This window comes from Embiotoca jacksoni, unplaced genomic scaffold (genome assembly GCF_022577435.1).
Source record: "Embiotoca jacksoni isolate LCO1_2020_lvr unplaced genomic scaffold, fEmbJac1.0.p SCAF_9, whole genome shotgun sequence".
NCBI classification, from domain to species: Eukaryota; Metazoa; Chordata; class Actinopteri; family Embiotocidae; genus Embiotoca; species Embiotoca jacksoni.
The window spans coordinates 12711426-12737163 of record NW_027185447.1 but is presented as its reverse complement, the minus strand read 5'-3'; the positions used below and the strand labels follow the sequence as shown (position 1 = coordinate 12737163).

General features: G+C 41.8%; 1 protein-coding gene across 2 annotated transcripts in view; it reads left to right on the top strand.

Annotated features, from left to right (window-relative positions):
* Positions 1–25738, top strand: part of LOC138193288 (ERC protein 2) — a 76139-nt gene that overhangs the window by 1008 nt on the left and 49393 nt on the right. For both annotated transcript variants that reach the window (XM_069141245.1, XM_069141246.1), the window contains exons 3-8: positions 1669–2805; positions 5883–5906; positions 6034–6789; positions 14510–14554; positions 15941–16096; positions 18882–19049. In XM_069141245.1, the coding sequence (XP_068997346.1) occupies positions 1942–2805; positions 5883–5906; positions 6034–6789; positions 14510–14554; positions 15941–16096; positions 18882–19049 (2013 nt within the window). In that variant the 5' untranslated portion in view covers positions 1669–1941. The remainder of the gene's footprint in view (positions 1–1668; positions 2806–5882; positions 5907–6033; positions 6790–14509; positions 14555–15940; positions 16097–18881; positions 19050–25738) is intronic.

Below are 25738 nucleotides of genomic sequence, written 5' to 3'. Positions count from 1 at the left end.
TGTCTCAAACAATAATGGATAAAGGATTGACAGCTATGTTATGACTGACAAGCAGATTTAACCAATCTCTCAGTTGCATTCTGTGCACTGACTCCCAGCACCCAATCCTCTTGGATTAGAGGAGGGATTATGATTTGGATTTGCCTATGCTTTACAGTCAGACCCCGATGTCTGGTCCATCATTGACGGGGTTGTGCTTACTTTGATTCCCTGAGGATATTTCTTTAAATACTTGTGTAATACGTAGCTTTTTACATATCAAAAACAACATGACCCTAGTACCACTGAGTATCATATTGGTGTATAGTATATCTGTGGATTGTATCCTCATGTGGGCACAGTTTTAACATACTAGGATTTAGCCTAAATTCCAAGTGCATATTTTTTTGCCCTCTACTTTTAGTATAACCCTGAGGTACCAGTATGTCTCCAGCATGGTTAAGTTTGATGATAAATTAGCAAGTGCCCCTGAAGGACGGTAGATAATATGGACCGGTCTTCCAATTCCCTCTGCAGACTGCGAAGGCCACGGCAAATTACTCGATTCTGTTTTTCCTTCAGACCTTAGAAGTCCTCGGGATCCATGCGCTATGCAACAACTCGACTCATTGCTGTCCGTGGTGCTGAAATGGTCATACTGGGTCATCTCCTTTTCTTTTCTTTCACCGTGTTCGGTGGTGACTGTGGCCGTCCAGGGTTTTCTAAACATACTGAGCGAGGCTGTAAGTGTGGGCAATAGCATGTTGCACCCCTAATCTATGGTCTGGTGTTGAGAAATGAGAGTTTTCCTGCCCTCCCATCGCTCTTACGACCCCTAATAAAGATGAGAGAGGATTACAAAGAACTGTGGTAATTGTAAGTGAAGTTGTTCACTAGATCAGCGGTTCCAAACCGTGCTCATGAGCTTCCTACAGCCTTGCTTTTCCAGTTCCACCTTAGCAGAGAAAGACTGAAAATGAGCAGGGACAGTATCAATAATATGAAAAAATATTGTTCAGTCAGACAACTCGCGACTGAACGGTTAATTACAGCAGCAGAACGTTTTGGCAACCAGTCTCCGGCCTCATCACTCCCACAGATGTAGATACTTAGATATATAGACGGTGTTTTGCAAATATTATGCAGGTGGAGGCTGGGGTGGGGGTTGGGCTGCAGGGAAGCAGTCATTGACGGGCAAAGGGGTAAGATGGGACATTTTTGCAGCTTAAATACAGTAAACTACCAAATTGGGAGGGTGTGTATGTTAAGCGATTGTAGAGGGTGAGGAATGTCACGAGTAGAGCAGAGCAGCAAAGGTTGACTGCCTGAAGTAGCTCACAGGTATTGCTCCATTTGTGGTGTCCTTAATGTCTGTCTGAAAGTTTGACCGAGAGCATTGTTTGAGTTGTAGCCTTTTTTTTTTTTTTAACCAATTCTTCTGATTTAAATCGTTTTTTAATAATTTGTCAAATAATAACGTCTTTTTGGAGGAAGACATGTTTATACTGCTCAAAGGAAATGAACAATGGCAATCTTATTAACATTATAGTGATGCCAGCTGTGTAAAGTTTTTTTTCTAAGTATAATTTGTTTCTTTATCTCAATTTCTTTTTTGGGGTGGGGGGGGATTCTTTATGTTTTGATAACGTATCTTTTCTCAAATTTTCCTTCTTACTTTTGCCTGTCTAGAATCCATGATGTCCTGCACTGTAGCTGAAATCACAAGACTTCTGGCCTGTGTGTCTGGGAGCCCTGTAGCCAACAGTCACTGCCACTTTCTTCTAATACAACTAAATAAGACTCAGACTCAAGCCCTACACAGTAAGGGATGGGCAGGTGAAAACTGAGAAGCCGAGAGTGGCCTTTATTCTTTCTGTTATTTATTGTAGATCCATGTAGGGACATGAAAAAAATCTCCACTCAAACAGTTCCTTTTCAGATGACATATTTTGCCATATAAAAATGCCTTTAAACATTCGAGCCAAGCCCTCGCACAGCAAGCTGTCCCCTGCTGCAAAGAGTAGCGGGCACACTGATGGCAGCGCATCTCATTCTCGGTTCTCAAGGTCCCCCAAACAGGGGAAAGGCAAACAGGCTGTAAACTCAGCACCAGGGGCTCGCTCGGGGCTGGAACCAGGCTCTGTGTCAGGGGGAGGGCCTGCGCCAGCATCTAAAGTGGCTGGGGTTCAAGGGTCGGTGTCAAAGCCGGGTTCTAAAATCAAAGTTAGCACAGCAGCAGAGAAAAGCTCAACTCGTGGTTCAGCGACAGCTCCAGGAGGTAAAACCCTGTCGATGGAGAACATCCAGTCTTTAAGTGCTGCTTACGCCACCTCTGGCACCATGTATCCCAGTGAGCGGGAGTCCTTGGAACCCTCCGGTGGGTACCCCAAAGGCACCATGACGCTGGGCAGAAGTACCAGCCGCTCCTCCTACACCGGCCGGACAACAGCCATGGGAAGCAGCCCAAACATTACATCCTCTGGGATGCATCACTCGTCAGACCCCTGTGGAGACCAAACCTCGCTGTCTGTGGGGACTTCCAGTTTGCGGCGGCAGTCTGGAAGACACACTCAGGCACTGGATTCGACCGGGCGGGGAGAGGCTTCCACATTTGATCTCCATTCTCAGCTGAGGGAGCTGCAGAGAGAGAATGACAACCTGCGAAGAGAACTGGATGGAGGGCGGGACGGAAGGACAGGTCCCAGCATGAACAGTGTTAACTTCTGGAGCCCAGACGTAAAGAGGGACAAGGGGGTTAGGCGGGAGGAGGCAGTGAGGACCTTGATAGTGAAGGACCAGTACAGGACAAACCAAGACGATTTGCAGGTGAGAAAACTGACAAATTGAAAGAGTTTGTTTGAAAAGTGACATATTTCATCATACCTGTCACAAAAACCACAAGCAATCTTGTCCACTAAAATGTGACCGTTTACTGCTTTAATTACTGCATCTTCAGTATTCAACAGCGCGTCACTTTTAGCACCAGGAAACCATCACTAGAGTCGACGTCAAATATTTCAGATGTCGGTAATCTTACTTTAAAATGAAGTTCTTTGACTTGTGTGCGCACAGTTCGCATTTGGACTTTTTGTGTTGCCCCACCCATCTCCTTTGCACATCATACCTCTCACATCATACCTTTTGTTCCCTTTCTTCAAGGTTGCATAGGCAGCCTTCTGTGCAGCTCTGTGTTTCCATGGGAACGTGCACTAGAGGCATCCACTCAGTGTTAGTCTTAGCCAGATTCTAAAAAAACTCACAGCTACTCCTGAAGGGATAGTGACCAGACTGTCCTGTGCCACCTCTCCCTGGTGTCCTGCCCACTCAGTCTGAGGCATCATCCATCTGTGTGCCTCACTGCATGGCGACTGTATAGTATCTGTTCTTTCTTTGTCTCTCTTCCCTCTGTTGTTTAACCTCGTCGGCCTCGTGTTCCTCCATTTGTTTGTGGAGCATTTTACGTCTTCATGGTGAAAAAAAAATACAGAAGTCCGAAAATCCATGCAAAAGGAAGTTCATCTCGTTGCGGGATTCTTTCACACTATACAGTAGCTTGTGTAGTTTCTGTTTAGATTTCTGCATTGCTCTTTCACACAAGCATGCAAAACCTCTAATCACATCTTCGCTTTCCACACCGTAACCAAGGAGCCAACTCTTGAGATGAAATGACACACACACACACACACACACACACACACACACACACACACACACACACACACACATTCCCCTTATTTAAAAAAAATAAAAATGTTTTTCCCCTTTCAACCTTGCTGAAATCAAGTGTCCTTGATCGCTCTCCGGAATTTTAATTCACTCAATCTATCACGTTTGTAGCGAGTGTGATATCACTTTATATAGAGATACAATGTCACTTTGTTAGTATTATTACTATCTCTATTACTTTCGGTCTCTTTCTCTTGGTGTCCTTTTGTCTTTTTTAGAGACACGCACATAGTTCAATCTCCAGTTAATTGCTGCTTTGTTATAAATACTGATTACTCATTAAATAGCTATCCTTCTCTGCTCTCAATCTCGACCTTTAATGTATCTCACAATGTTTACAACACTATCATATGAAATAAGAAGAAAGGAGCAGTTTCTTAAAATTTCTTGCACATTTTTCAAACAAGAAAATGTTATCTGCTGTCACTTTCTTTTACCTTATCACCTCTATCCCCTGCCCCCCATTTCAGATCATCAGCCCCCCCCCCCCTTTTTTTTTCTCTCTCCTCTTTTCCCCTGTTTATTTGCGCTTCTCTAAGAAGAGTTCAGTCTGACAAGAGAACTTTGTAATTAGCATAAGGAATGTCACCTTCCCAGTCACTGCAGTGGCCACAGTTGTCCCCCAACCATCTGTTTGCTTAGTGTGTGTGTGTGCCTGTGTTGGTTGTGTGTATTCGTGTGTGTATTCGTATGTGTACACTTGCGCATATGTATTTGCGCCCACAGTCTCGGTCGTGTATGTGTTTGTGCGGGAGGATTGTCCTCCCACTCTGACTTGATATTCAGTGCTGGTGGTTGCATTGATTATCTGTGTTCACACTCGCCTCCCTCCTACGCCTCAACTCTGTGTCCTTGGTGTTCACCACCTTCTGGACTCGAGCAGAGCAAGAATATTTGAGAAAAATTGCTTCAAAATAATGAAAAAAACAAACAAAAAAACAGCAAGTTAATTTCAGTTTTGTGTTCGTGTCAACCAGCCTTAAATATTATTTTTGTTCTGTGAGGTGGGCGGGGATGTTGGAGGGGGGTGCATTTGTGACATTTATTTATCAGTTCTTTAAGTGGTAAATGTAATGACAAATCCGTTAGTCATTGTATCAATAAACCTCTGCAGTCATACTCATGCACTGATGAGTCCATCTTTCGCAAACTTTGTGCCAACATTGTTTAAACCGATAGAAGGTTGTTCTTTTTTTTTTTTCCAAATTTGTGGTAAAGATCTTGCAAAGGTTTTTAAATGTCTCAGCATGCTGCGTGAAAGGGAATGTTTAGAGTTTCCTCTTTTCTTACAATTGAGCAGTTAATTATTGATTGTCACATCTCTGCCCCCCTAAAGGCCAACAGCTATTGTTCTGGGCCTGTATGTATCAAACTTCTAAGAATTACACTTAGAAATGCTCTTACGTGCCAAATTAAAGGTGATTCTTTTTTTTTTTTTTTGTCTGAGATGCTTACAAGAGGCTTTGACAGGCATTGCAAATACGTTTAATACCCGATTTTTTTTTTTACTCCTGACGAATTCCTTAAATAAAAAAAAAAAATTATGTAACATCCTATCAAATTCAAATTGTTATTGTTGTTGAGTTTATCTATTTTTATCACAGAAAACAGACATGCTTCCCTCTGCTTCCATACCAGTCATCTAAGACCTCTCAACCAACTAAAGAGACTTCAAGTCAAAAGCAACTTCATAAATACTATTTATTAATAAGTTTGGGCGTAATCAAACTGATAATATTCATGTTTTTACTTATCTTTAACTTAAGTCCAACATTTTACTTTAAGTAGTTGGCTAAATGCAGGCCCTGATTCTCTTTGAGGTAATCTATTAATTTTTAAATGTTCACAAATGTGATTTCATAAATAAGGAACGTGTTTAGTTTTCATGTATACTACCATCACACTCCACGTTGTCTTTCCCTCCTTTTAATGTTCATGGCAACCAAACCCCAGTTACATGTCCCACAAGTGTTCTCTCTTTGTTTTGAAGAGAAACCTCACCCCCTTGTGGCCAAAGTGTGTAACTGTCACCCAAAATCTTTCCAAACTGAGATGACGCAAGTAATTTATGGTGGTTTCTCTGGTTTGATATTTAGAGATTTTTATTCTCATTTGCTTTCTATTTTGGCTTTACGTATGTCTGTGTGTGTTTCTTACATCACATGTCTCTGCTGCAGCCTGGGGATATTCGAAGAAACAAGGTCTGGTTTTACATACCCCACCATATTTTTTGGATATATATGTGTTGTGACTTTAATTTAAAATATGCATCTATTATTGGTATGTTTGTTTGCTTATTGAGTGATTTGAATTTCTCTGTCTTTGTAGCAGCTTCCGTTGACAGTTCAGGAGCTTCAGGAGGAGTTGAGGGCTCACAGGGAGATGAACAGTCGTTTGCAACAACACAGGCAGCAGGGGAACTCTGGCTCCTATCGAGAACTCCATATGGACCAGGACCTCAGAGGGGGGCTCAGTCCTGGCCACAGCCCCAGACAAAGCCCCAGCAACCTGCACAGTCCTGGACCAAGGAACAGCACCAGAGCCAGCCCATCCAACACTTACAATCCAAGGCAACAGGAAGCTGACATCATCATACACAGTCCCGGGTATGGCTGTAACACTGCAGTAACTGCACAGAGAATCACCCCGGCCAACACCCTTCAGCCTGCACCGAGGAACAGCCCAAATCAACCCCTCTACAGTCCCAGCCAAGGTCCGGTGGTAGTGCCCAGCTCTAGTTCCCTTCGGCCCTGTAGCCCCTGTCAGGTGCCTGGGTGTGACGGCTTTTCTTCACCTACTCCTCTGGACCCGTCAGAGGAGAACTTCTTCCGACTGCAGTCGGAACACGAGCGGCAGGCCAAGGAGCTGTTCCTGCTGAGGAAGACCATGGAAGAGATGGAGATGAGAATCGACTCTCAGAAGCAGACGCTGGGTTCCCGGGATGAGAGCATCCAGAGGCTGCTGGAGATGCTTCAGGGCCAAGGTCAAGGTCAGGGACATTGGGGACGAGGACAGCGGACAGGCATAATAACCATGGCAGCGCAGGAGGCTGAGGCTCAGCTGGAGGGCATGCATATTCGAGAGGTGTGTTTTTCGTCCTAATTTTTCTTGAGAGATGATTATGTATCTGAACCATTCATTTATCATAACTGCATAAATTCATGGTTCAGTGATTTTAACAATGATTTTAACTGTAGGCCTGGACATTATTACATAATTTAGAATTTGGTAGATTGATGGTTTTTTTATGTTATGAATGAACGTACACAATTTTAACGTCTATTTTAACTTATGAATTGCTTGATTAACTATTAGTTCAATGATTACTAAGTCATATCTCTGTGAGGAAGATTTTTTTTTAATCTCTGTGTGCCAGATAAAAGTCATTCGTTAACTTTGACAGTCTAATGCAAAGAGGTTAAAAACTAAACAATAACGACACCAACAACAGAAATGTTAAGACAGTTCATTTTTTTAATAGATATTGTGATATGAACTTTGATGTTACTATATTATATTTTTTATTGATTTTTCTTGTTGATTATGCTTATGATGCGCATGTATGTCTGAACTGTATGTGTGTTTTTGTGTCTGTGTGTGTACCTGGGAGTTTGTCTGTATTGTGTGGAGTGTGGGCAGAAAGCAGCTCAGCAGGTCTTATCAATGGGCCAGATTAACATACGGAGAGCTGTAAGCCTGTGTTCAGCCATGCAGTTTTACAATCTGACTCTGTTTTTGTGTGTGTGTGTATGTATGTGTGTGTGTGTGTGTGTGTGTGTGTGTGTGGTCCTGAGTATGCACATGCTCAAATGCCAGTTGTCTGTGCTCTGCGGTGAGATTTTTTGTGCAGTGAATTTAAATAATTACCCAATAAGGTGGAAATTTATTCCAGGAAAAACACATGTTATTTGGTATGCTCACTCTTTTCAGTTTTTTCTGTCTTTTTCTGGGCCTCGGTTTTATTGACCGAGAATTTAGACCAGCCCTGCAACGAGTGGTGGTGTAGCACAGGTGGCTGTGTATCCTCTGCCAGGAGGACTAGCTGTAGGCCGCTCTGCGCTCCTCACTCCTGCCTTATCTATTTTTAACTCCTAAATCTTCTTATCCTTTAATTTTTCTACCTCTCTGCCTGTGTGTGTGTGTGCGCCCTCCAGGTCTGTGCATGCCCCCGATATTGTTTGTGTCATAATGTTCTTGTTTTTCTGTCTTTGTCTCTGCCGAGTCAGAATAATTGTGTGTGCGTGTGTGCGTGCATGCGTGTATGTGTGAGCATGCGTGCACATCTGGAGCCTATCGGCTTAGTGTGTAGAGGACACTCCCTCTTTGGGACCCGGTGGCCGACGGGATATCCACCCGTGCCGGGTGTTTGGTCACTGGGGTGATTTTTGTTAAAGGGGATAGTGAGTGTTTCAGCTGAATGTAACCACTGCTGTGCATGTGTGTATGTGTGTGTGCGTGTCTGTGTCTGTGTGTAATGTATGGGACATAACCATGCTGTGTGTGTAAGAGGTGAGTACCTGTCCACACACTGTGTGCTGTGCTATTTTTGACTGCTTGACAGCTTAACACGTTCTGTGTACGTTGAGGAGGAGGTGACTGTGTCAGAGAGAGAGGAAGAGATGAAAGAAAAGTTCTGTTTTTCTAAAGTGAAAAAAGAAAACAAAACAAAAAACAGGCTGTGTTTGTCTGAATATTAATGTTGATTAATGAGTGAAAACACTGACCTCCCTGAGTGAAAAGAGAGGCGCTTGTTGTTTACCCCCCCCCCCCATCACCTAGTTTCCTTTTAGTTTCCTGAGGTTGAGATGAGGTTGACAGATACTCGGATCTCTGTTTTCTGTTTGTGTATGTATTTGAAATAAACATTACAATATTGACTTATTTATTCATAATATAATTATAATTCAAATGAAATGTTTTAATTGCTATTTCTTTAGTAGTTTAACAATGAAACCAAGCAAGTCAGAATAAACATTATATTGTAAAGGAGGAGTAGGAAAACATATTTAACATAGTGAATTATGTAATGCTGATGCATTTATGAATTGTTCAGCTTTACTGACTGTTTGCTTTAAGTGTAACAAATGGTAACGTGAGCTGGTGTTACATGTTGAATTGAAGTGAAAAAAAAATGACAAAATAGTTCAGATTTGAAGGATTTATAAAGTTGGTTTATTCACTTTGGGTTGAAGAATAGTCGAGTTGTCTGACAGTTTGATGCTTTCATCAGTTTGTGGTTGGTGTGTAGAGTTTCAGTGTTAAAGGTTGGCCTGACCACAGATTAATTGAAGGATTTCTTAACACTGTAAGAAGCAGCCTGCTTCCCGTGAAGGCCTCCTGCCTTTGTTTACAGTATGTGTCACTGACTTAATTATGGCTTTACACTTGCAGTTGTCAAGCCAGTGATTGTAGCGCAGCCATTGCCTCGATTAGAGGGCGCTTCCCTTCTGATTAGCTATAAAGGAAACCAGATTGACAGTTGACACGGGAGCTTTTTTGATACTTTTTGCTGGTATGAAGACTTAAATTTGTGTTTTTTATGAATGTTTTTTTTGTAAGGAAAGCTAAGAACATGTGATACTAGAAAATGGATGCACCTATGTATATTTGTGTGATCCAAATCAGATAAATGAGGAATGGTCCACAGAAACTTAAGGAACTTTTTGAAATCTTTCTCTGTTTGTCTCTGTTGTACCGTTCAGGCATAACAGACCCTGACCACATGTGAAATCACTTGAACCAGCTGTCTGTGTTTATGTGTGTTTGGTCTACGAATGTGCAGAACGTATGGATGTAGAGGCCACTGCGTCACTCCTTCACCTGCTGATGTATGTTGTCAGGCGATGGTGAGTGTGGTGGTGCTCTCGCTGTTTCCTGTTTAGCTTTTTCAGATGTCAGCTCGTCTTAGCGGCACACACAGAAACACTGGCACATCTTTGTCAGTGTGCTCTGTTCGTTCGATTACACTTGACTGGTCAACATCAGGAAGAATGACGTGGAGGCCAAAACATTGACGGTTTTTTTTCTCAATCATGTTTACTGGCGCACGTACATTTCTGCAGTACTAGCAATGTCCACAAAGTGGCAGTGTTCTATTAGAATTTAACTTCCCTGGCGATTACGTGCACTAAGTTTGAGCCAAAGTTATGTGCGATGGGACACACGTACACACACACACACACACACACACACACACACACACACACACACACACACACACACACACACACACACACACACACACACATACATACACGCTGAGAGGCATAAATCTGGGCCTAATTGACTCTCCCCAGCCGCCTGGTCCCTGCAGACCCAATAATAACAGCCGCACCACTGGTCTGTTCCTGCCCAGCCCTGACCTGCTGCCAAAGGCGTGCACACACACACATGCACACTCTCACAGTGAGAATTTTACTTGGAGATGGCATATCTACTTTCATACATATCGTACTGCAGATGTCATACGTGCTGTAGGGGCTCTGAATAGAGTTAGGGCTCCGATTGTATGTGAAGACATCTCACTCAGCATGGGATCAGTGTATAGCATTGCTCAGCTGTTAAGAACGTATGAGCAAGCACTTATGGGCTCCCCTGTTTTTCTATAACATGACTGGCTTCAGAACTCTTGTTGCTTTTTTTGGCAGGTTCTCTCTCTGCCTCCTCTCTCAAACACTGATGAAAGTTCAAACATGGAGCTTTTAAAAAAAAAAAAAAAAAAAAAAAAAACCAACAACATAGTTTCGAGTCTAGCATGTTGGAAGTGGAAGTTAAGGACAGCAAACCTTTATTTTTGGGATCTTTTTCCTGCTTTTTCTTTTTTCGTACCAGGTTCAGTAGCAACATTTTGATGTCATCTCTCTAATCTGTCTCACAGCCTGTGTGTGCTTGTTTCTTTCCCTCCATGGCTGTTATGCTATCTGTTGTGGTTAGTTTAATTGATGAAAGACCTCTTTTTTTTTAGGCCCTGCATTCTTAATTGGCTACTTTCTGCCGCCACTAATGAAGCCCCTCTCAACTAACATTAGAAGACCACTGTAAATACCATCAGTAACACACACACACACACACACACACACACACACACACACACACACATGCACATTAACAGACACACACACACAAATGATCCCTTCTTCCCACCAAAACTCGGGTACCACATACTCGCCACGCTCTGTTGACCGCCCAGAATGTTTGAGCGGAAAAAAGTTTATCAGGACAAGATTACACCCCTCAAACCTTTTCCTCACCCCCCTCCGACCACAACCCCCCAAGGCTTTGATTTCCTCTGATTTCCCATTTGTATTTTCAAACTGCACTTTTTTGCCACTGAGCTGATAGGCGGACACATTTTCACATTTGTGGCAAAGAAATGTGTTTCTTTTTTTACCCTTTTCTCTTCACTGATGGAGAAGAGATGGGAATGCGATTGATGAATGTGTTTGTATGTGCGAACATGTGTGTGCGTCTATGTAGAACCTGCTTATGTTCTAGTCTGCGTATGGCATACATGACACCATTGCCTTGAGGCTATAATTGAACCTTTTGACCGTATCCTTCATTCAGGATGCCGACACTTATTGCTATAGTGTTACGTTTGATCTTGTTCATTCCACATGCTCAGTCCTCTGACACATGTGGCGCAGAGAAGATGGTCTTTGATGACGTGTTCTCTTGCGTGACTTAATTTCCCCCCACTGAGAGACACAAGAGAAGTGTTGTTGAGCTGTTGTTGATAAGAAGTTAATAGTCACACTTTCTCCAAAGGACAGTTAAATGTGCACAGGGAGTCAAAAAGACCGACAGGCACACAGTGACAGAGTAACACATTAATACACATATGGTCAGTGGAAGATTAGGATTGTGGCAGCAGTGAAAGAATGCCAGTCTGTGGGAGGCATGCTCTGACAGCAGTAATCTCTCCTTATCCACAACTGACATAGACAAGAGGATAAGGTCCTTGTCTTCCTTCATTTCAGCTCATTGGCAGAGCTGGGAAAAATCATTCCAACCTGTTGCTTCTCCCTTGATGTCAGTTCATGGTTTTTATGTCCTCTGACTGCCCAATGAGCTTTCTCGATATGAATTTTTCAACTTCATGTCTGTAATTTTCCATGTTTAGCTATGATTGTCTTTGAGTACACAGTATGTGTTTTTGAGATTCAATTCAATAGGACTTTTTGGTATCCCATATGTATTTCATATTTAACCCTTAACAAATGGGGAAACTCCACTGGGCATGTTAGTTGTTTTTCAGCAGCTGAACTCTCACTTTGCCCACCTACTATGATGTAGGGTGATTTATCTCAATACTAATAATGTAAATGTATAGATATGTTTGTCATGTACCCTATGTTCTGTCACCTGCAGCTTACTTTGTTTCCATGTAGAACAGCATACTGTCGCAGTGTAGTAGTCTTACACAATAGTGTAAGAGGCAGAAGTGGTGCCCTAAAACTTGGCTGAGCCTCTGTGGTTTATTAAAGTCAAATCTGGGTGAAGATTAAAAGAGCAGCGCTTGGCATCACTGAGGTGCCCCTCGAGCAAGGGCTGCTCCCTCATTACCACAACTGAGGTGCCCCATGCTCCAGTAGAGCAGCTCGGTGGCCAGCAGATCAGACTGTGGTTGTGCGGGATGGCGTCTGGGTGTGAATGTGTTTGACTGAGTGGGTGTAAAAATGGAGAACATTGCTCTCAGTAACACTTTCGTGGTTAAATAAAAGTTGAATGAGTTCAGAATATGAATATAACTGAGCTTTTTACTTACTGATTGGAAGCCTAACATATATCCGCACTGATGTGAGAGTTGTTATAATAGCAGATATTTTCCCCTTGAGACCATGTGGATGCTGTGATGATGGTGAGGCAGTTTAAAGCTAAGAAGCTGCAGTGATAATTTGGTAGAGCAGATGGAGATCGGTCCATTTTTGATAGCAACTTTCTATGTTTGAGAATGTGTGTGTGTGTGTGTCTATTAGATTAAATGTGTGTGTGTGTGTGTGTGCGTGTCTGTGTAGGCATAGCTGTTGGTCAGAGCTGCCATTAATTATTGATAGAAAAAGCTTAGCGCATGTGCTGGCAGAAAGTGTTGCTAAGCAAGCGCTCTAGCATGCCAGAGACATCTGCGAGAGAGAGACAGAGAAAACAAGTGAGAGATACGAAATCGAAACATTCTGACTGAACCAGTTATAGAGACAGATTCATATGACCTAAAGCTGATGGTGTCTGCTACCTGCCACAGAAGGGCGACAGAAAGACAGGAAAAGATAGGGCAGAGATAATAGACACCAGCACCTGCTGTTAGAGACGGAAAAAAGTCTTCAGGAGAGCATCAGATCAAAATCATAGAGAAAGCTTTTTTTATTTTTCATTTTGTAAAACAAGCTTTTTTTTTTTTTTTTAATTGATGTACAATTGCGGATGATGTAGCATTTTTTTTTAATTTTTTTTTTTTTATGAAGAAAAGCTAACTTTAAGTCAAATGTAGTGAAAAGGACGAGGAAAGATAAGAACTGGGACTGGTGCGACTGACTGATCAGCGCATCTTCTTTAGTGGCCCTGAAGCTCTGGGTGTTAGAAAGTGCTGAAGATGATGAGCCGACAGGCTTATTTTTACCGGGTCCCTCCCCAGGAACTTCACCGCCGGAACCAGCTCCAGGCTGATCCGGCCAAGACCAGGGCTCTGCAGACTGTCATTGATATGAAGGTACGATCTCAAATGTACAAGAGCAGGCAATATTTTATGTAATAAGAAGAATGCAATGTTGTAATCGATCAGATCGAAGATTCACGAATGTCAGTGTTTTTGTCCATTCATAGCAACAGCTCTGAGGAATGTGTGCCGGTTTATCTCCGAACAAATTTCAGCAAGAGATCAGCAAGTTAAACTGTGGTATGTGTTGTGGTCACAACTTCGATCTGATGGTCTGATCTTGTTTCAGCTGCGTACTTTGATCTTCTGGTCGCAACATGTTTCTAGTTCAGTTTGATATCAGCCTCATCCCGTACGGAGCTTTAATTATTGATGAGCACTGCTGTAATATGAGCAGTAGCAGAGGATCTGGCTTGGCTGTAAATGCAGACACAGACGTACATGTACATGACGTACATGTATAAACCATCTAAAGAACGTTGTTTTATTGTTACCTATGGCATCTATATGGTGGCCATGCCCGAGTAAAGCCCATCATTGGCCCATGCAGAGTTGAGCACTTATTCAATTTGTTTCAAATGTCACATATGGAAGCCTTCACTCTCATCTCAGCCCTTTGAAGTCATTGGTGCTGTGAAAAATGCAGTTGACTCCACATGTGTCCGTGTGTACACCCACGCACACACACATATTTAGTGTTCATTCAGCAAATGCTCTTTCCAAAAGTGGCTCCTTTACAGCAAAACCGCAGTTATTTTTCACACATACTTTGTAATTTGTCTGCCTATTAACAAAGTGCACATGTGCTTTAGCCCAGGATGCTTGCACTTGTAAATGCATGAAAGAGGCCAAATTAAAAGACTGACTGAATTAATTAGAAATAAGAAAAAAAAATAGAATTGCCAGACAGATTTGGCATATTGAGGGGCAGAGTAAGAGAGAGAGATACCGTAACTTCATCTGGTGATGATAAGGAGGAGATACAGTATTTTCTCTCCATTGTTGCTTTATAAAACTGTCTTCTGTTCTTATTATTATGTATTAATGCAACTGTGGATATTCTGGTAATTGAGCATGTAATGCCCATGACTGTTTCAGTGTCTGTGTTGTTGCTTGTTCTAAGTGGTGTGTATTTCCACTTTGTAATTGCAGAATACCAGCCACCCTTTCTGTTTTGATCCTGATGTTATCTGGCAGGTACTGTACTGAGTGCTCACCTCTCGATCTCTCTGTTAACTCAACATTGGCTAGAGATATCCAGTATTTGTGTTTCCTTCTTTTTCTGTCATAAATTCCTCCTGGGTTGGAGTGCAGCACCGTCAAATACAATAGTTTATATTCCAGTGGTTTTGAGGCCCAGTTCTTACTACACGTATTCCTATTGTAGTTAGTATTGTTTTTGATAATAGCCTTTGTGTTTTTGGGGGTTTACTCTATTGTGCTTCCTCTGGGTGATATTTCTCTCCCTCTGCTGTGTAGCAGACACAGATAACCATCAGTTTTTTTTAAAAGTCAGTACAAACATTATGATACAGAAGTCAGTGTGAAACAATGAAAAATACTGAATACCAACCTTGTATTGGACTTTTTGACTTTTGTCTTTTCTCTGTGTGTGCTTTAAGTAAGGTAGGGGCACCCTATGCAAATGCCTTACCTGAACTTTTTTTTCCTGGGTATACATTGAAAGTGCATGTCCCTGCACACCCTCCTCTGTGTGTGTTTGTGTTATGTGTACTTTTTCCCTGTCTATGTGTGTGCTTCCAGGATTGTACTTGCAGCACGGTGTGCTAGTCAGAGCTGAAGTCAGGGGATGTAATAGAGGTCAGATGCTTACATGTTGCCTGTGATTTGTGCTGATGGCATCATGCAATCTGCTTCCAGTTATTCAATTACCTTTCTCTTCTCTTCCAAGGTTTAGCATTTAACGTATGTCTAAACCCATGCAACTAAACAACCTCGGGACCTGTCCATGACAGACCCTTCCATTCCCTCATAGATAATGCAAAGGAATATATCTTGACTGGACACAAATGTCTGCCCAGATATTTTCCCTATTTTTCCAGACCTTCCAGTCAGCCACAGGCCGACACTTAAATAGGTTAATGTCGAGATTCAGGAGGTCTATTCTAAATACAGCATGCTGTTTGTGCTATTCTATGATATGGACCTTCCATATATCCAAACGTAAAATACTTGTCAAAGTGATACAGGCATATAGGGCACTGTGGTATTATTCCTCTAAACAAAGTCCTTGATCAGATGTCTAATCAGTGTCTCAAACAAACTTCAGTTTTAGATGTAACACATTTATTCATGCAGGTCTACTTAGAGAGAACGGTCAGTCATTTGTTATGTAATATTTTCCACAAGATCCATAAGTTTTATAAAACCTTCTCTTTTCCCTCGATGCTGGGTTTTGTGAAAGATGTTTTGGATTGTGGTGTAGATAGACTGATTCATCTACAGACAGCTAACTGTCTCACTAATAACACATGGGATAGGAAGCCCTTGTTTTACCCCAGAGCTTAATATTCTTAGCCAAATTTTTGCTGACTGTCTGCCTGCCTACTGTTGCTGGTTCAGGACACCAAGATCTCTTCCCTGGAGAGGAACATCAGAGACTTAGAGGATGAGGTCCAGATGTTAAAGACCAGCGGCCTGCTGCAGCCTGATGACAGGCAGGATGAACTCAAGCAGGTGGAGGTCTACAAGAGCCATTCTAAATTCATGAAGACTAAGGTAGAATATCCCTGCATGCCACCTGAGACGCCTGCACGCTGCATGATCCGAGTGATGCATGCTTGTCTTAAAAACATAAATAACAACAGCATGAGAACCTGTTAACGTGCATGCTGCTTGTCGCGGTTGCATGCTTATGGAGACACAAACTTAAGTGCAGAGAAATCTTAAAGGCAAACTGCATGATAAGTATGTTGAGTCTTTTAGGTGCTTTGGCTCTGAGCCCCCCATGTTGCACGGATACCAAGAACTCCTACACTCATAAATATATTTCTCATTTTATATTTAAAGTAAAGTTCTGCGTACTTTTAAGAAGTTTTTCTAGCCTCTTCCTTATTCCCCATCAATTTATTGTGTGCTTTACCTACCATCACCTGTGTGATGGCCAAGCAATATACAGCTCTCCTATCTGTGTCTGTTTTGAGGGCGCACACTTAGAAACTATCGGCTTACAGTTTACCGTGTCGGTTTGCTGCCCTGCCCCTAGCTGGCAGGACGATCCATCGAAAAGGCCTGACTAAGAACCCTCTCTCCTAGGCTGAATACTGGTTTATTCATAGGCACACATTTAAATATGCACCTGAACTTATGTACAGAATCCATGTTAAAAATGCAATTTCAGGTCTCAGAGAGTTTTTAGCCAAGTGTCCATGAAGGCTGAGGCCGATGAGTTGTTCTCCATGTGAAAATGGTTGTCCTTGGTTCATTAATGGTGCTCTTTGTAGGGCCCATTTGTCATTGCATCGGGGAAGTTCCTGATCCCATCATAAAAGAGATGTTTTTATGAATGGGGCCCTGACAGATGAATGTGAGCTTACAACGACAGGGGAACACAGGAAAGAGCTCTCTCCTCACCCATACTGACCTGGAACTATATACATCACAGTGATGGTCCTGGCTCGCTCTCCCATGTCTCATCTTTCTGCATACAGTCACACAGAAACACAGAAAGTCACCTCGCACAAGGATATGCACAGATTCATTCTATATCCTTGAAGCGTTTAGGGTCCAAGTCTTTCAGCACAGGGGGCGACTGGTGTTGAGGTAGGACTGTGATAAGAGAAACCAGAGAGGGCAGTATCGCTGTCCTCTCTGGTTTCCTCTCTGGACTTTGATCTACTCAAACACTAGAAAATGGCCTCTGAGAACATGTAAATGTATAAAGTGTAATAAGTGGGCATTAGGGCAGCTACATTTTTTCTTTCAATATCAATTCTTGGAAAATTTAACCAGTATACCTTCCACAAGCTTTAGCTGTGTGGGTAAGGAGTGCACAATGTGAAAGAGTGCAGTTGAGCACACAGCCTATAGTTTAGTGGCTTGTTGTCTTCTTGTCTCTGTGTCTTTATAGGAGCAGGCCTTGTCACCATGTGTGTCTTCCATCAGACCACCTCCCACCTTCCTCCTCCCCACCCAACAGCCTTGGATCACAGAACAACCAGAAGTACCCATCTCATTAGTCTCTCTCCTTTCTCATTAGTTTTTTTGTTTGTTTTGCCAACATTTCTTTTAGAATTTTTGCTCCTTATTTTTTATTATAATGCTCCATCTTGTATCAATATTTTTAACCTACTCATTTCCTGAGTTTTTTTTTCTATGTCTTCTCTCAATCTCACCTCTATGATTATTAGTTTCAGAGAATTAACTCCTCATCACATTACGGTCCCCTGTCTCCTATTATTCTGTTGCTCTTCCTGCATTTTTTTGGCTCTTTGGGTTCTCTCTGTGACTGGAAGTTGATTGGCCAAACTCTGGTCCGGTTAGAATTCCCCTTGTAAGAAGTGAATCCTCCTCACACAGTTAAATAAATCTCTCTTCGAATCTCCTTTGTGCATTTTTGGCTCTAGTAGACAGGTGACAGTCTTCTGGACATAACTAGCCTCATGATAGAACATTTCCCCCCTTTGATTGGTCCTTTGTGGTTTTCTGTTATGATCTATAAAACAATCTGTCTCTATCGCAATCTAATAATTTTTACCTTTTGACAGTTAGGCTTGGTGTGTCCACATAGTAGGTCTGGGACTTCTCTGAGTGAGGATTGATAATGTAATCTGGTTGATAATTCAGTGTTGTAGTTCATCATTTATAAATATATATATATCACAACACAGTTGACATACATAATTTCCAATATAATAAATCAATGATATAACATTAAAGTGTGCCTAATTGCATGACATAAAAAATATTTCAGATTTCCTTTTTTATTGAACTATGTATAATAATCTGAGCTAGAAGAATAAACTTTTTTTTTTTAACTCATGAGTTTGAATTAAAGGTCCCATATTTTACACCTTTCTGATGTTTTATTTACAGTCTAGATATCAATAACAAGATATTTTTGTGGTTTTAGGTACCAAAAACATCTCAACATAGTTTGTGTTTGTATCTTTAAGGAACATTGATATCAATGACCCTCTCTTTTGATTGGCTGACCGAGGCCAACCACAGGTTTTCTATGATCTTGAAGCTTGTAAACTGGGACCTTTAATTTTGTCTATATTGTGCACTCCTATATTAAAAAAACAACTTAACGCCTCTCACGACATTCACAACAATGTGTTCTTTCACAACTGTTGTTCTGAAAGTGTGGTGAAAAATGTAATTTTCAGAAATAAACAAGATTAGTGTGTTTTTGCTGTGGATGAGTGATTTGAATGGAAAGCCATATTTGTTTTTCTCATGTTTGAAAGTGCTTATCTGCAAGTACATCAATTCACTCAACGATGAATAAAAGGTTTTTGTAATGAATTTGTTTGCTTGTGTGTGTGTGTGTGATTTTCAGATAGAGCAGCTGAAGCAGGAGCTGAACAGAAAGGAGTCAGAGATGCAGGCCCTGCAGACCAAATTGGAAACACTGACCAATCAGAACTCAGACTGCAAGCAACACATCGAGGTGCTAAAAGAGTCGCTCAGTGCCAAGGAACAACGCGCAAATACACTTCAGACAGAGGTCAGTGCACACACACACACACACACACACACACACACACACACACACACACACACACACACACACACACACACACACACACACACACACACACAATCTGCAGATGGACAAACACAGACAAATACATGCACACACACACACACACACACACACACACACACACACACACACACACACACACACACACACACACACACACACACACGCAATTGGTGGTTGGACAAACACAGACAAATACACCCACACATATGCAAACAGTCATTATGATGCACTGAGCCACTACAGCTTCCTGGAAAACATTTTCAAAGATACACACTGCCTCAGATGGATGAAGCTGTCTGAAAGTTGTCTGTTGATTTCCATAGTAATAACAATCAACACGGCAATAATGTGTTATGGCCATTTTTACTTTCTGACATTATACTAAGGGATTGCATTTTAGTGTGTTTATTTCTTGTTCCTCCTCCTTTTTGCCTTTTATTTATTTTCTTATGTTCTTTCATGTTTTACTTATTCAGTAAAAATGAGATTTAGTAGCCCAGTGACAACAGGGCAAATTAGCTGTTTGGCCTCTGTCAAATCTGCAGTGATGATGACAGTGTGTGCTTTTCCTGGAAAAATAGCTTTCAGAAACAATTTGCTTGCATGGATACTTATGAGATGAGAGAGGTCATCACAACCACAGATATGCGAGGAAGCTCACATGAATCTGCGCAAAAGCGCAGGATCCTTTCTTTTTATACCGTGATTTCTTTCTCTTTCTGTTTCTCTAATGGACGTTGAGGTGGGTGGAAAAAAAGTTCTATGCGTGTGGCTCCTTTAGTCCACCAGTAGGCTCAAATGTGTGGGTGGGTCAGTGAGAAGGCTGAGGAAAGCTGGCAGCTTTTTCTTCTTCATGTTTAAAGTTTCTAAACTCTGGCTCTGATGATTTTATCACTGCTGTTAGGGATGGAGGTGGGCTGTATGTAGAGAAATGGAGGTGTGTATGTGTGTGGGGAGGTTGGGGAGCATTTAGCATTTTTCTCCATCACTCTCTAGACTTGGAACTGATTCTTTAGATCTCTTTGTATTCGGCAGTTGAGAGCAGCCTGCTAACTATGTCCACTCATCATTACAGGAAGCAATTTGGGCCAAAATTAGGCCTAATTGTCCATACATGTGCAAGGAATTTTGGCCCTTGCAGTTAGCGGAATACATCATACTTAAAAGAATTGGTGTTCAGTGGGTGGTTTCTGTGTGTGTAAATGTTTTTGTTTGTGTGTCCTGAAATGGCATGTAAAGAAATGTGTGCACATGCTTTTGGTCTTTGTTATCAGTAAAATTTCATTTTGAGACCAGGAATCATTATCATACCCCCCTATCATATTTAAAATTTATTATCTTAAATTGAACGATCATGTTCCCATCATGTCCCCTTAACTTCTACATCATAATTGTTCAGACTTTTGACAGCAGATCAGTGTCAGGGATATCTTTATTTTGTATTTAGTCATGTGACTTTATGAAAGCTTTGACCACTGATAGGAAGCCAAATATTTGTAACTACATGCATTGACACCTCAGGTTAACTGTTAGCTGTAATGCAGCATAACATAGATGGCTTTGCTAACATTAATCTGGCAGTCAACGGTCCAGAAGGCAACACATTGCATGTAAAGAAAGAGTATTATATGTAACTATGTGTGTGTGTGTGTGTGTGTGTGTGTTTATGCATTCCTCTCTGGGTACATGACAAAGGAATCGTATAACTGACTATAATGCTTTTGACGTTGGGCACATCACTGTGCTCTGTACTCTGTCTTCTCCTCGCTTCTGATAGGCTGCTGCAGATGAGCTGTAATCAGATCTCAATCACCACAAACACACACACACATGCACAGTCACACACACAAACACGTGCACTCGAAAAACACGTATGCTGTCAGCGCTGTTTGCGTCTTTCTTATCTCTGGTCTCGAGTAATTTTTCCCGCTATTGAAGTGGCATTTTCTTCCACTTGGGAACGGCTAGAATTTCCTGGTCTAAGTGGGCAGGCCAGAGGATGAGTGAAGATTTTAAGTGTGCTTTCGTGGTCCAGCCATGTCCGTGCATTCCTCTACTGTATGCCAGTCATTCGGCTTGACAGGACAGCCATTCTCTCAGGATCCTCACTCTCTCCTCATTCCTTCCATCCACATACATTATTACTTCATCTCCATTCAGGGGTTTGTTTCAGCTCTCTTCCCATCTCATTTAAAATTTCTCAAGAGAAACATATTGCCTTTTTTCTCTTTCATTTCACATCACAACCCTCCCATACACAAGAGTGTGCTTATGTATTCTCGGTGTGTATCATTACAAATGGCAGTGGTTGGTACAGTAGTCCGTTTCCAGAGACAGACTGGTGTCTCAGACTTTAGAAGAAGCCTCATCTTTAAGACACTTGTCTCTAAAACTAGTTCAAATCAGAATTGGACTAAGAAGGAGCTGGCCACTGAACAGAGCGGGCACTGTGAGCAAGGGAATGAGAAAATGGAAGTGTATTTATTTGTCAGTCAAAGTTAAGGACAGCTTCTTAATGGGTGTGATTGAATCTGTCTCCAGATAACTGGAAAATGTGGAAAATAATGAGTCTTGCGTTTGTGTGTGAGCGTTGCGAGTCAGTGGAAACTTAACCCTTTAATACAGTAGATGTGTGTGTCTTTGCTGCCCTAACCAGGACAATGTAGGGCTGTAACGATACTCTGGCAGATCAGGTAACCTATCAGACTCCTTCCTGCATATTTAACCAGCCAGCAACAAAGGCACAAGCCAAAACCTCAGTGAGTTTGGTTAGACAGTGTTTAGTTTTCTGTGAGCAGATTGTTTTGAATATGATGACCGTTTGTGCAAAAGACGGCCAAATCAGACTCTATTAAGACGTGTGGGACTCTTTGTTTGATTTATCTGTACTTAGTCACGCATTTAGTTGACAGTTGCGTGTATGAAACAGCTCTTTGGTTGAAGTGTTTTTTGGTTTGATATGAGTTTCCAGGGCAAAGTAACACTCCTTCAGAAACATGTTTTTGTGACTCAAGACCTCGGTCGTACAAACAGAAATACAGTCATGACAAAGCAAAAACACCAAAGAGGAATATAGTGCAGCATAAATTAAATTCCCCAGGATGAAAACTAATTTATTAAATAGGCTTTGGCTTTAAAACATGTTGTCAAGGGCTTTGTCCTATTGTACTTATATTTAACCAAACTATGATACTCAATTCTTAGTGGTTGTTTATTGGAAAGATTGCAGACCTGATTGCCATCTGGGCCTTTATAATCTTAGCATGTTTAATGTCATTTTAACAATGAAGAACACGTTTCTTTAGAGAAGCCTCCAGGACTTTTAGTGCATCTGTACATTAACAATGTTGTCTTTTTTAATCATTTTTGTGGCAGCTCACCAGCTGACATGTGTATGCATTGAGGAAAATGAAAGGCTAATTGGTTGTTGAGCAGAGCTTTTTTTCAATGTTCAACCTTATTTTCTCCTGCAGTTGTTGATGACTTTAGAAAAGTCTTTTTTTTTTTTATAGTAAATCCTTTGGTGGGGACTGGATATATTCTTAAATCAAAGTCTGAATAAGGCACATAAATAACATAACAATTTAAACATTTGATATTTCATTCCTCACTGAATGCCAGGAGAAGTGTTAGGAGCAGCACGCCCTTAATGCATATTATGCGATGTGGCAACACATCTGTATTTACAGAGAACACAGTCTGTGGTGTTTCACTTTAACTTCTTCAGATGTGACCTCAAATATCTTCTGTTCTCTTTCATCACTGGCTTTTGCTGTGTGTCTGCCAGAAGACCTCTTCAGAGTTTTGATTTTGAGGTTGAAATGTAATGACTCGAAGAGGATATAAATGACTCAAAAATGACTTGCTAACATCAACCGTGGTGACAGTGATGAATAGGCAAAACAAGAGGAAAATAAAAAGAACCTGGAGTGTGAGAGGGAAAGAATCTAGGAGAGATGGAGCGACAAGAGGAAGTGCAAAGTGAGAGAATAGAGCTGCTTGATGAATGTAAGAGGCTGTGAGCGTATGTCAGTGAGTGATGCGATGGTACGGTGTGCTGTGGTCCCATCTGGACTGTTTTTGTTGATCTTTCCTTGTTCTCGTTGCTGATTGATGGTTCATATTGGTAGTGAGGCAGTAAAAAGATGTGGTCTCAACCTGGTTACACGCTACCCCGGGCTGTCCCCCTGCAGTGTTCTCACTCTCTGTCTTTCTTTCTGCCTCATTCACTTTTGCTCCCTCAGTCCATATTTTCTCATGTCTCACACTATCTGCCTCCATCTGTCTTCTCCCCCATTTTTTTTGCCTCCTCCTTCTTCTCCCCTGTCCATCCTCATCCCCCATCTGCTGATAACACTACACTTAAGGGTGTACAGCAAGTAAAACATCAGTGAGAACTTGATGAACTCAGTAAAGACGACAGTGAGGTTGTTGGTTTGTAAATGGAAAACAGTTCAGTTCCTGTTACAGCTGACCACTAATGATCTATTTCACGTTAATTCCTGGACCTGCTGTGATGAGTCCCAACCATCATGGATCCGTTTTAACATGACCTCATCTGAACTTGACCGACCATGGTCACCATTCTCAGACCCAACAGCATGCTCCCGGGTTCGTGGATTGGTGTGGTTTGGGATTCAGTGCGAGTAGCGCAGCATCGGGCCCCCCAGAACAAACATGGCACGGTCCAAAATAAAGCCCCCGCAAGTTCTTCAGAGGCCATGTGGAAAAGCCATAAAGTGGAGTTATAGGGGTCGGAAAGGGGATGAGATATTTAATGGTTTACACAGGGAATGAGGTAAATACTGTATAAGCACAACCAAAGGAGTCTACAAACACAAGTTTGCACACAACCTCTTATGCATATGCACATGAAAATATGCACCACTGTCATGCAAACACGCATAACACATACTTCATCACAAATCATACGTAAAGTTGGATTAGTTAAATTTCATTTGCGTGATGATTTATCCCATATGAAGGTCTTTGGGAAGTGCGTGTTCTTTCTTTACATGTTTTTGTTTTCTATTTGGAAACGAACCAAAATAACACACATAAACATGCAGAGTAATGAGGGCTTTGCTTGGTCTACTGTCAGTCAGCGGCTGGTTGACCAGAGGGCAGTGAAGTGCTGATAGAGACAGCCAGAGACAATAAGCCCCTTTCTTTTTGTCCTGACCTCCTCTTTGCTCAGGGTCACTCTGCTTTGCTCAGACCACTTAACCTCTAATTTCATACACACATATACCCACATAGACACAGAGACTTACAAAGACACACTTACGCAAACATGGAGTGCGGCAAGAATACAGTCAGAAAAAGGTTTTCAGTCCCAGTTACAGAAAATCCAAAAGCCTCTGAATAGAATGATAAAACCAGAAGAAACAGGTTCACAAATATCTCTCCTCTCCTCTCCTCTCCTCTCCTCTCCTCTCCTCTCCTCTCCTCTCCTCTCCTCTCCTCTGCTGTCCTCTTTTTCAGTTTTTGGCACTTGTCTAGCAAATTTGATTTGAAATCAAACAATGACTTTAAGGTTACAAAAAAAAACTTGGGATTGTAAATTGTATAAAAATTACAATAATTATCTCATGGTTTGTTGAATGTGGACACAAACCCTCTCAAATTACAGCCGTGAATAATCAAATACACACACATGAAGGAAGACAGAGTCTACAGCATTTTGTGTGATAGAATTTGATTGGTTGTCATGGAGATGATTGAATTATCACATGGCCTATCAACATTAAGATTAGACTACATTCATTGCATTTGAATTAAATTTAATGAACTACATACTTGTCATTATTTGTGGTGTCTGTACCTCAAGGTCATCAGAGTGTAAGACAGCCCAGCAAATATTTTACTTGTTGATCAAACACACATTGAGCTGATTTCAGGGTCCTAGTATAGACCCGCATTTATTCTCCACGTGTTTGCCAGAGCGACGGTTCAGTGTGGTTTGACAGGAAATGGATTCCCTGGAAACAGGATGTAGCAACTGGCGTGTGGTGCTGGAAATGATCAGGAAAAATAATCAAAGAAGGAGCAAGTGTTAATGGGGGGGAACGCCTGCTGTGTCTCTTCCTTTGTACTGTATGTGCTTGTGTGCGTTGTGTACGTGTATCTTGTGTGTGTGTGTGTGTGTGTGTGTGTGTGTGTGTGTGTGTGTGTGTGTGTGTGTGTGTGTGTGCTGGAGGATGTAATGATGATGGATGAGCAAAAGTGGGATATTGAGGCAGCTGTGTGCAGTGAGGGTTAGTGTCATAGTAATCGGGGTGAGTCCCGTACATTTTTAGGGTCAAATATCCACCCACTGGTACAATACCGATGTGACTGTCTTTCATGCTTTGTCAAAAAACATTCATTCATTCTTTTGACAAAGATCCTTTTGTCAGTGGATCTTAGGATCTCTGTGTGTCCTTGTCTTGTCTTCCCCCCATGTTTTACATCTGTACTTTCCCATGTTTCCTTTGTAGCCTTTGGGCAGACAGCTGTGTTGCCATGGTTTTATCAACAGATGTTGTGGTGTACAGTGAAACCGTGCCCCACTCTCCGCCCTGCAGCCCCTGCTGTGAGGCATTTCACATCCGCCTATTATCCCGGTGCCGGCCCTAAGGTGATCCAACCATTATACGATTCTTGAT